Source organism: Artemia sp. Qi Xiang Cuo, chromosome 6 (genome assembly GCF_049724085.1).
Source record: "Artemia sp. Qi Xiang Cuo chromosome 6, ASM4972408v1, whole genome shotgun sequence".
Lineage (NCBI taxonomy): Eukaryota > Metazoa > Arthropoda > Branchiopoda > Anostraca > Artemiidae > Artemia > Artemia sp. Qi Xiang Cuo.
The window spans coordinates 15993880-16006784 of record NC_142799.1 but is presented as its reverse complement, the minus strand read 5'-3'; the positions used below and the strand labels follow the sequence as shown (position 1 = coordinate 16006784).

The window sequence follows — 12905 nt, the reverse complement described above, 5'->3', positions numbered from 1 at the left end:
AACTAGAAGCACACATAACAAAACCTTATAAAAAAATAGATGAAATTAAAGGAGAAATATTTAGTAAATACACCCTGCGGTAACACAGTGAATTGATGCTCTGCTCGGCAATACGGAGTCATGGGATCAACCGCTGCGGCAACGTTGGGTGACAGGCTTGTTACTTGTCCCTGTAAGAAAAAGACCAAGCAACCGAATCGTCGATTCGATGCTCTGTGTCCCGGCAATGGCTCTGGAAAATCTTTATCCTTTAATTTAATAAAAAAAAACTCCTTTCAAAATTATCTAAATTAAAGAAGCCATATAAGAAAAATGAGCCAATAACAAAATGCTTTCGTGTGACAAAATTTACCTATGTAGCTTAAAGACTCACTAAAAGCATTTTGGGACAAGTAGAAAGGTGATATTCAATTCCGCATCCATGCATAAGAATATCATTCTCTTAAAGCTTTTGACAAATCAAAAATCCCAAAATTATAGAGCTTTTGGGTGAACATTTGCTCTCCATGAACATTGTCAGTTTAAAATGACCATATTGACCGATACAATAGAATAATATGAGCAAAAATGGGCGTTATTTCCAGCTATAAACAGTTCCAGGCAATTGAAAATCAGATCAAAAACATATTAAGTACATTTAAATTCTTATTTGCTAATCTAATAATTAGTATGCTTGCATATACAGACACATAAAAAATAACATAGTACGCGATTCCATAGTAAACATTCTAACTCATTTAGTTCAATTTTTTTACTATATCCACAAAACACGTCAGTTTTTTTGTATATTTTTTTACTCCAACAAAAACTGAAAAATCGAGAAAAAAGGCTTTAATAGCTCACATTTTCCCAGAGACCCAAAACGTCCTCAGTGAACCTTTATACTAAAAATCAAGGACCTACGAGACAATTCCGATTAATTCTTAATTTTTTGGAAATGTTTCTTCAAGTGTCAAGAGTTACCAACAAAATAATATCACATCGCACTTATGAGAGAATGTACTTCAGGGCGCAAATCTTATGAAAAATACAAAAATTATGAGACTCACAGGGTTCAAAGTATAAGGTTCCCCACCCCTGCATAGGTTCCTGTATACCGTGCAACTAACCCTCCAATGAGCCTTTAGAGGGAAGAAGACGACCTTAACTAAAATCGTTATTCGAACAGGGATATGCAAACATTCAAAGATGAGGAGGAAGGGGAGTTCAAAACAGGGAGTTTTAAATGGCCAACTGAAAACAGTAATTAATAGGAGACTCAAATAACGTTTCGTCTAAAATCGCAATCCTAATGTGGGGCTCCCACGGCGTCAATAAATTTAATAAAGTTTGTCATGAAAGTACGAACCATAAAGTTTGTCCCAGTCACACAACGATTTCATCTTTTTGACTTAACAGCAGTTTTTTATAGAAAGTAACTGAAATACTCAGACACGGAGCTGAGAAAACCATCTTTTTAAGCATTTTTTCCTTTCAACAGTAAATGAAAATTTTTTTGTTTCTTTTACCAAGATAAATATTTAAACAAGTATACAGGATTTAATTTGTAGAAACTAATTTGTATGTTGTTTATTTGAAATTTTACACACGTCTTCTGCTATTGGTTGAACTTTGCGGACTTTCTTGAAAAAGTTAAATAAAGTTTAACTTCTTTCCGACTGCAATAAAGTCAACAAAGTTATGCGAGGAAAACGGTTTATTAACTTTGTGGGCAGCTTTAATAACTTTATTGACACCTTGGGAGCCCCAATTAAGAATTACCAATTCAACAAGTCTGAGAGTAAAAAAATATTTAAATAACTAGGAAACAATAGCACCATTTTAAGCTATTGGAGGGTCTTTCCTGCATAAGACGCAACTGTATGCGTATTTCTTTGTGTGCATCCGCCAACCCAATATTCTGTATGTATCCTATAGCAATGAAAAAACATATATCATGTATTTAAGCAAGGTGCAAAGCATGTCACATATTTAGGCCTGCAAATACTCCTCTTTTTGTACTGATCTTGTTAAAAATGTTATACCATCTGTCACATAGAAAAAATATTAATTGTCTCGGTTTTCCTTGTATAGGACAACCTTTGAAAAATAGAAACACTTTATTCAGGCGGCTCAAAATTTTCCCCATACACAAAATTGAGCAGCCAAAGAGATGAACAATAGGTACCTCAAAATGTTGATCAGGTATCCTAAGGGGTAACAAAAGGACCAGATATCAAAAACAATTTAGGACAGGGGCTGATTGATGTCCAATCATTTTCAACTCATAAAAAAACGACTAGAACTATCAATTTCTGATTCAATGAGCATCCTCCGTTGTTTCTACGACTATTAGACAGAGGTGGCGATGAGGAAGGGGCAGTCCCCTTCTTACACGGAATGGATTCTGCTCATTTTGGGGTTTAATGTTACTCTTTACTTTCATAATAACAGCGGAGACCAGAAATATTGCCAGACATCAAGAAGGGTTGAATTTCGATTCTCTACCTTCCACTCCCCCCCCGCTCTTTCCTTAGAACTAATTCTGTATTTACCTGAAGGCTTGATGAGGGGTGGAGTTGTGTGTCTGACTTTTAAAAACTTAATAAAAATGCATAAAAACACATTTTTTATGAATTTTTTAAGGTTTTTCGTATCCCCCCCCCCAAAAAAAAAATACCCTTCACCCAAATAAAAGTCCTGGAAACGGCCCTCGGGATTATATATTAATTACTACCTCTACCCTCCCCTCGTCTTTCCCTTAAAACTAATTCTATATTTATTTAAATTAAATTAAACTTACAATAAGTTTCCCCCAGGGATGACTGTATCAGACCAAGGGTCCTAGTAGATCGGGAGGAGCTCATTCAAACAAAAATTAAAAGTTTAAGTGTCTTTTTAAGCTACCAAACAGAATGGTGGGCAACTAGCACCCTTACCCTGTCCCTTTTCCCCTCCAAGACATCTGAATAAAATTCCGAGATAGCTATTTGGTTAATCATTATTGAAAGGTCCAATAAATATGCTTCTGAGGATGACAAGACCCCTTCCCATAGCCCGTAGGGAAAGAGCTGCAAGTTTTACAATCTGTCCTTTCCTTATAGATGGTTCTAGGCATTTACCCCCATCCCTCGGAAAATACATCCCCGCTGAAATGAAACTATTCCCAAAAATTCTCTCCCCACTGGAAATTCTTTCAGACAATCCCTTCCCCCTGCATGAAACTCTCCGTGAAAAATATCGTATGTTTCTCGAAGGGTGCATATTAATGCCAAAATATCCCAGTTCTAATTCAGCCATCAGGTAAAGATAGAATTAGTTCGAAGGGAGAGAGGAGGGGAGGGTGGAGTTAGAACATGATGTAACTCACAGGGCTGTAACACGAATTTTTGTGGGAGTTATTTTTTTTGGGGGGGGGGGCAAAAAAGAAGCTTTCAAAAGTATCAAAAATGTGAAATTGATATCATGTACACCCTTATGATTTCTGAGAATATATCTGGTCTACGCTATTATTATGAAAGTAAAGAGTAACATTAAACCCCAAAATGAGCAGAATCCATTCCAAATTAGATGGGGACTTCCTCTTCTTCATCCTCACCTCCCCCTCATGGTCACGGAAACTTAGGAGGGTGCTCATTAGATCAGAAATCGAGAGTTCTAGTCCTTTTTTTATAAGTCGAGTGATTGGAGACCAACAATCCGTGGGGGCGGGGTACCTTCCGGGGGTATGTTCCAGGAATTAAACGCTGGCCACACTTACAGATAGTATTTGTTATTGGGAAATATACGGACATTTTTTTAGAGTTCTAGTGCATTTTTATAAGTCGACAGTGGTTGGATACCAACCAGCCCCTGTCCTAAAATCGCTTTGATGTCTGGCCCTTTTGTTATCCCTTAGGACCATGGGCGCCCATAAGCTGAATTCCAGGGGGGGGGCAAACTACGTCTAATTGCTACTTTTAATGCTATATAATAGAAATCTCAGAACAAAAATATAAAAATAAAGGCAGCATCATTCAGCCAGGGGGGCAAGAGCCCCCCCCCCCTGCCCCCCCATATGGGCGCCCATGCTTAGGACGTCTGATCGACTTTTGAGTTACCTATTTAGTGCTTTCTCTTTGGCTACTCAATTTTGCGCGTGGGGGAGTTTTCCGGGGGGGGGGGGGGGTAAACACCTAGACCCATGTGTAGCGAGTAGGTAATTGTAAATTTGGTTTGCCTCTGGTCTTTTCAAATGATGGCAATGCGAATGCGAAGCAAATGCGAAAAAAAAAACTTCCATTTTAGAGCCAAATGTTTCATATTCTAAACCAGATCGAATTTACACATGCTAAATGTCTTTCAAATTCTTTGACTATAAAATCTTTCAAATTCTAAAGTAGATCTCAATTCACACATGCTTAATGAATCCTGCTTTAAAACTAGTCCCTTCCCATTTAATCTTCTAAAAATATCGAAGTTTATTTAAGTCCAAGTCTGAAGCAAAGAAAAAAAACAATTGCGAAATTTTCTCAAAAAATCTTAGCGAAAATCACAGAAGATTATAAGTTTCTATATTCTTTTTCTTCCTGAAATTTTTTTTTCCTGAAAAATTGAGAGAAGTTGATTTGAGACTATGTGCCAAGATCGTCAAACAAACTTTTATACAGAATACAAGAGCAGAAAAATCAAGGCTCTCAAAGTCATATTGAGTACTACACAAATACTATTGCCAGTTAAAAACAAACATCGCAACCAAAAAAGGATGAGTCAGAAAGAAGCGGAACAGGTTTGTGGCTTTAATTATCCAAAATTTTTCAAGTTACAAATTGTAATGCTTTATCAGCGCCAATATATCGTCACTGTTTCCGCTAGCTTTAGCCGATCTGCGTCGGCGTTTTGTGCTTAAACATTCATTAAAAAGTCGGAAGTAAATGTCTTGAAGCTAACGCCTACACCTTGCAACATAGTTTAATAAAAAGCTCGGATTAAGTCATCTCTTTCCAAAATACATTTGCATGAAATACTTCACAACCAGAATTAGAATTATCTAAAGTAAAAAACATTAGGTCATGTTTTTAGCACTTATGCAATGCCTGAGTCTTTGCCGACTTTGCTTTCGTTAGTCGCGGTTTATGATTATGTTGCCATGAATGTCCGAAATTGGTGTATATCGACAGTATTCGAGTTTCGCCAGTGAATGTCCAAAATAACTTTTTTTCTCTTTGGGATTAGTCAGCGTTGCCATTTAACTTTGTCAGTTTTATGCGAGGTTTGGTGGTGACACGTTAGGTTAGGTTTTTAACTCATTTCTGAGATTTATAACCTAATTTAACCTAACCTACCTTCAACTTTTACCATCAAAGCTTGTATAAGACTGAAAAAGCTGATTCGCAAAGCCAATTGAATCCCAGCAAAGAAAAAGGAATTTTCGGTGAATTTAGATATGTTGAAACCAGATTTCGTACAATAATAATTATATTTGGAACTAGTGTTGAATGAAAACTAAATGTTACTCAGGGTTAACACCCCGAGTGATTTATTACTGTTTCTAGTGATTTTTTATGTTCCCTATTGATTTTCATCTGGTTAGTGATTTATAGTGATTTCTGTTCTAAAACTAGTGATTTGTTCATAAATCTAGTGATTTTTCAGTATATAGCGCGTAGATTCATGGTTCAATCAACTAAATCACACAAGAAGCTGATAGATAAAAAAAACGCAAAACAGTGGTTTATTACAGTTCCTAATATGGTCCAAAATTAGCACTTATGTAATTATACCGCCTTTGAAACTTCCGATGTCCCACCATATGTCCATATTAGATATAGATCCTAGAGCATGATCATCAAGATGATAAGCGAACCTAGTTAATCGTAAAGTGTTGTATACTTCCTATTTGACAAACTTTGCTCAGGCCGAATTTTTGTCTTCATATTAATGTTTTTTTTACTCTCTATTATCTATCATTTCCAAATTAGATTTTCTTCTATTAAAACCTTCGAAAGTGGAGTGAATAGTGGATATGAATTCACCCTCTACATCTACAAATAGAACTGGAATGGAGTCACTGAATAATAAAATGGTAGATATCAGGGGCGGATCCAGGATTTTTTTTGGGGGGGGGGGGGGCAAAATAGGTTGATCCGATGAACTTGCGTTAGGAGAAAATTTAATTAACGCAAAACTTGCGTTAATTGTTTAAATTACACTACTTTAGACAACGCTAGGGGGCGCGCGCCCCCTCACCCCCTGAATCCGCCACTGGTAGATATACATTAAATATAATTTTATGAATGAAAAATAAATCATTGAAAAACAAAATAGGACTTAGTACTTTTTATAATAATATTTGTAATCGAGCTGGATAGGTTAAATTGATTGTAATTTTATGATTTAAGTCGTTTGAGAGTAAGGGGGGGGGAGTGTACTTTGAGAACTGTTTAATGGTTTAAATTCTTCAAATTCTCTTATTTGTACTGAAACACTTAATAAGCACAGATAACGTCCTAATTGTTTAACTTAAAACCCGACAATAATTTAAACTTCGTGAGAACCAATTATCCCCAATAAGCAAAAATTTATTGGGAGAAAAGCGATTTTCTTTGGATCTTTTTTATTAAGAAGCAATAAGACCGATCCTTATCGAAATTTGTGAAGAATTTGACAATTTTTTTCTATGAAAATATAAAAAGGTCATTTTCAAAATGGTTCGGTGTGTCCCAGTAATTACACCAGCTCAACTAGAGTAAAAAGAAAATAGTTCTTATACTTTTTGGAAAAGAACTGGGGTTTTGAATCGACAAGGAAAAAAATAAAAAAAAAGTAAATATTTCGATTAGATCACTGATAACCAGTTTTTAGCGATCGGGGTATAAGCTATTGCTACCAATTTGGGAAAATACAGAGAAAGCAAGGATTTTGTTCTATTTTCTGCATGAAGATGCGAAATGGCATTTTTCAAAATTTCAAGTGTAATTTCCGCTTGCGAAAAAACAAAAAACCAATCTAAAAGCATTTTTCTTGGGGGTAATTTTACCCTCTTCCTATAGGTGCTCCTTTATAGAACATGATAAAAAAACAAAAGAATTATTAATCACATTGACAAAGAGTATTATATTTCTAGTGATTTTAAGTCAATAATCAAGCGATTTATGTGCTGACATAGTGATTTTTTTTTTCAAGAATCTAGTGATTTTTTAAAGAATATTGTGATTTTGTTTAGCGGGTGGTAGCCCTGACGTTACTACTATTTTGTTATAATAGTGTTGTTTGGAAGAGGCCATACAGAAATCTGTTCCATGAACCATCAGCTGTTTGTAAAAAGAAAGCTGTTTTAAGCATCCAAAATACAGCGAATTAAACTTTGCCGCTGATTGGTAGAATTTTTGAGAAGTTACTTAATTTAAAATTTACCTGTGCAAACATTTTCTAAAAAAAAAAAGAACTACATACCCAAACACATAAGAAACACTGAAAACTTGAAATAAGAACCCACAATGTTTCTTCCTCTGGAAATTCCTCCTTTGTTTGTTACAAATAAAAACCAATAAAAATCAATAATTACCAAACTTTTTTTTTTTACTTTTTTTGCATGCTGACCAATGGTCTGCGCAGAGCAGGTTTCGATCTCCTGATTCTCAGCTTTCGGCCGGGAGTGCAATGCGCGGTTGGGGGCAAATCATCCGACGCTCCTCGTTTTTTCCTCCAGGTACCTATTTGGAGCACGGTTACCAACTTGCACAATTTTCATGTGAATAGCCCCCTTTTTTACCTCAGAGGGGATGCAAAAGAGTGAAAATCACTCTTTTGGGTTAAGTTTTCATTCGCTTTAAACGTCAGTAGTAGACATATTCGTCGAAAGTGCATTTAACCCAAGGAACAGGATTGCCAAATTGCACTTTTTTCGTGTGAAATGCACTCCTTTTTACCTCAGAGGGAGCGTAGAAGAGAGAATGCGCAAATTTTTTGACTTGCACTCTTTTTTAGCAAAACTCACTCTTTTTTGGACTTGATTTACACTCTTTTTAGACGTCACCAGTTGGCAACCCTGATTTAGAGCTTGTTCGACTCTTGACTGAGCTTACAGAGTCACATCACTGGCCCCCGTTCTAAACAGAATACCCAGCGACAGCAGGACCCGTATCCCCCTCCTGTCCAACAAGGGATTTAAAGTCTAGCGCGCTAACCACTCGGCTAGATTACTAAAAATCCATATTTACAGAATCTTTGCCGTCAATTACTAATTGTTTCAGTAGAAAGTAATGCATTGGAGCACTTCTTCATACTCAAACACATACGAAACATTAAAATGGGCATTTTTCTCCACCAAATGTTAGGTATGTTGATTTGAAAACCCACAATGTGGCTCCCTATATTAAATTCCATCTTAATTTTTTACAAATCATTAATAAACCTTTGCCGTTGACTACTTCTTTTTGAAGTTGCTTAACTGAAAATATACTTTTCCTGGAATATATTAGGTCATTCCTCATACTCAAACATATGACTCAAACACTTCTTACTTAATTATAAGTAGGGAGGGACTCGACTCAGTAACCAAAACTCTAAAAACCAGAATTTTGATTAAAATAGATACATCAAAAGAATTAATTTTTATGTTGATTCAAAATACATAAAGTTCATTAAGTTACATGTTACCCATTGAAAGCTACGAGCCTGATAAAATTTGGGCTATTTTTGAAAAAGGGAGGGAAAAACTCCAAAAAAGTCAAAATAGTCAGTTAATAAAAATCAAACCAACAGATTCAACATATCAAAGAACCCTACTTTAGTGATTTCAAGCTCCTATACACACACATATAGAATTTCGCACTTTTTGCCAGAAGAAATATCACGGATGCGTGCTTATTTGTTGTTGGTTTTATTTTTCCATTGGTGATTGTAATGAACCAGTGATCCTAGAAGATCGGTAGAGGTCTCATTTGAGAGGAAATCAAGGTCCAAGTGCCCTTTTTAAGTAACCAAAAAGATTGGAGGGCAACTAGCCTCCCTATCATGCCCCCTTTTTCCTTAAAGATATCCGATCAAAATGTTCGGATAACCATTTGATTCGGTATAGTTGAAAGGTACAACAATTATGCATTTGGAAGGACATGACCCCCGTGGGTCCCTAGGGAAAGGGCTGCACAATTTGCCCATTGTTAACATTGCCTATAGTATTTCTTACTGGGAAGCATACAGAATTTTGTTTTGTTTTTTTTTGGGGGGGGGGATTTTCACATGGTTAATTTTCTGGGGAATTTTACACGGGGTGGTGGTGGCAAGATGATTTAAAAAACGGTCAGATATTATTAAAAAAACAACAATTTTTAAAAGCAAGAAGTAACACTAAAACTTAAACGAACAAAAATATTAAGTATATGAGGAGAAACTGCCCATTGCTCAGCCTTCGTATTTTCGCTAAAGTTTGCCTTTTTGTCACAATTATTGAAGAAAGACTACTTAAACATACAGGCAGTTGAACTTGAATAAGATGCATTTATAAAGAACTTTAACACTTTAGAATAAAGAGCGAGGGTTAAGGAAGTGGGAGCCCCCTCGTATACGGAACATTTTCCGTTCATTTTAAGCTTTAATATTGCTTCTTACTGTCATTTGAAAAAAACATGTGTTTTAGAGCATCAAAAAGAGGCACTTTTCGAAGAGACGATTGGCATGTTAAATTAATACCTCGAATGGAATTGATTCCTAAGACGGTAGTATCAAAGGCGGCAAAAACAACAACAACATAGTAAAATGCTTTAAAGTTACAACGAGTTTCGAATTTAAATTCTAGCAAAAATCTTCCAAAATGTATTCAACTGCCCAAATCAATACCTCATCTCAGAATATTTCGTAAGATTTAGTATGCAAATAGGAAAAACATCTGTTCCAAACTTCCGTCTTCTCAATTTGAAAAAAAGCACATGTGACATTTTCATTGTGTTTGGTAAATAAAAAAAATATGCTCCAAAGTTTAGCATGGCCCAAGTTATCGAATCACGCACGGGATATAATATCCTAAAATTTAAAATCACTAGAGTTCCTTTATCTTTTGTACAAATCCTTTGGGAAAAACTTAAACAAACTATATTAAAAAACAATATCGAAACTAGTTTCAAATTGGCCAGACCTTTGAGCATCTCTCGAAATTCCGGGAAAGACAAAACTTGTAACAATCATAGGAAGTGGAGTGCATAGCCTTCTCTGCTCTTGTGGGGAATTCTACATTGGTCGAACTGACCAGCCATTTGTGGAACAGTTTGCTGACCACGGCAATTCCGAAAATGAAGCTCTCGAATTTAGAAAACTTCGAACTTTCGTTTTTGTTTTGGCAGAGCATATTTTTCTTCACCCTTGGGTGAACCGGTCTCAGGAAGCGACAGATATTTCTAGTAATAAAGGTCTTACATATTGGTTTAGGGAAATAAAAAAACACAATTTCGCGGGCAATTAACAAAGATGCAGGTAGTTTCAATATCGATCCAATTCCTAACATATTTTTTTTAATATGAGCCTAGTGTGAAAAATTGTAAGTCAATTGTTTTCAAATTATTTGAATTTGTTTTTACTCATTGTCTAATAAAAGGATTTATCCCAATTCGAACTGTTATTTATCGTCATGGAGAGGCAGTATGGTCTACAAAATTACCCACAAAAACTGCGAAAGCTTGGTTTGGAAAACCTACGCTATAACTTTTAAGTTTACTTTTAAACTTTTTTGCATGCTGACCAATGATCTGGGTAGCGGAGGTACCGAACTCCTGATTTTCTTCTTTCGGCCGGGAGTGCGATGCGTGGTAGGGGGGGATCATCCGACTCTTCCCATGTTTTCCTCCCAGATTTCTCCAGGTTCCCATTTTCATTTAGAGCTGGGTCAACTCTGGCTGAACTTACACAGTCATACTATTGACCCCCCCTCCCTTTTTTAAATCCTATAAACACCGACCCCAGGACTCAAATACATCAACACTAATTTATTATCAAGTATATTCTGCTAATACCATATCTTCCTATCTTTTTCCTACTCTCTAGGCTTCTCCGCTACTTTCGCACCATCATAAACTAAATCAAAAGTTAACAGCTCCGCTGACTTAGTTGCATTCGAAATTCAATCAACCAGATACCAAAAATCACCATCGAAGAAGGAGTGCAAGGCAAGGACTACCCAGCCGACCTCGCAAAAGATGGATTTCCTCAGACCTATAACCTCCGCCAACAACACTGACCAGCACAGCAGCACGCAAAACATACTTGTGCAATAGGGTCTCCAGAACCAGTCTAGTCTAGGGGGAAAGCAGGGTTAAAATTATTGAAGCGATAAATGCTTAAGATAAGACTAACCTGGTAAAATGAATGAAAGTTGCGCTCTCCTGACTGCTGCATAATCACACGTGATTTTTCAAGTAAATAGTTCGATATTTGACCCCCTAATGGGTCTCCTTTAAAATCAAAGTGAATATCCATATATTTCCCAAAACGGGAACTGTTGTCATTCCGATTGGTTTTGGCATTCCCAAACGCTTCAAGAATAGCATTTGACTGTAATAACACATTCTTGACTCTGAAATAAAAGCCTTAATTGATTGAAAGCTTAATATTAGCAATAATATAGCTTGTAACCTGGGAAAAACACGTTAAACTCTCTTAGTATTCTGTTTTTTATTTAAGCTGGTATCACAACTTCAGAAAAATCACAAGTATATTGTAAGAAGTAAGCGCGGTAATTCTTTAAGCACTTCTTTTATCACAGGTTGGAGTTTCCTGAGATACGCCTGATATACCAAATCCTTTTGCTCGAGAGGTATGAACAATAGCGTAACTTTCAGGCAGTACATTTATTAAAGTAACAAAGACATCAAAACAAAACAATTTTTACCTTTGATCAATTTCTAATCTATTCATACCTGAAAATCTTTATTGTTTCAGATTTTATTAAGTTTATTTAAAAATTTTGAAGTTTTTCGGGCAGTAACACATTTTCATCAGTATTGCAGCACTGAACCGTAAAAATAAACAGACACAGCTAATTCGTCCAATTTGACAAAACTTTTTGTCCGCAAAAACTCAAGCACAAAATCTTCGTGTGGCTATTTCAAAATTATGAAGTTTCGAGAGCAGTACCACCTTTACGCCAGTGTTGCCAGGTTGAACCGTGGAAATATATAAGCAAAGATATTTATCTAAATTTAACAACACTTTTCATCTATAAAAATTCAAACATTAACGATATCTTGATTCCCTAAAGACAAAGGAGACACCTCCTCAAAGGAGTTATTCCTTATTAAGCTGTTTGGTTCAATTTATCATTTTGGATGTAATTTATCATTATCACCATTTATCAATTCAAATATGGGATTCCACAGATTTGGCAAAAATAAAAGGAAGAAAGGTAACACGACCTCTTTATAGCCAAATCAAAAATACAATGGAACTAATCTCAAAAAGTCAATTCTTAGGCTACACATACAAATAAGGAAAGTCATAATAAATACTATAATATATAATATAATAATATATAATATATTAACAAGTTTTCCTTTTTTCGTTCTTTCAAGACCTTTCTTTGGAAATCAAGGTTCTTGAAAACTAAAAGAAATATTTTCTTTTAAAATTGGTTTCTACTAAAACAAATGAACATGGAACTTCGAAAGTTAAAACAAAAAAAAAATAATTTAAATTATTAGAAAAAACTTTCTGGAGATTGGGTGACATAGAGATAGCACACAGAAACCGATAGGACTTGCTTTTACCTAAAATTGCACTGTAAAAAAATGTTAAAATGGTTGCAGTTTGGTTACCAATTTATTAAGCAACAAAGCTCGTCTGGACAAACTTTCTCAAGAAAATTATTACCGCCACGGTTGCACAGGGTTAAGGATTGGGGATCTTGCCCCTCCCCGCGGAAAACCAGAAATATATAAAAACTAGTTCAATACGTTTCT

At 35.7% G+C, this 12905-nt stretch overlaps 1 protein-coding gene across 1 annotated transcript in view; it reads right to left on the bottom strand.

The window, feature by feature from the left end:
- Myo31DF (Unconventional myosin ID) overlaps positions 1 to 12905 on the bottom strand; it is a 117524-nt gene that overhangs the window by 86447 nt on the left and 18172 nt on the right. Inside the window, exon 4 of the mRNA XM_089090511.1 lies at positions 11305 to 11524. Within this exon, the coding sequence (XP_088946637.1) occupies positions 11305 to 11524 (220 nt within the window). The remainder of the gene's footprint in view (positions 1 to 11304; positions 11525 to 12905) is intronic.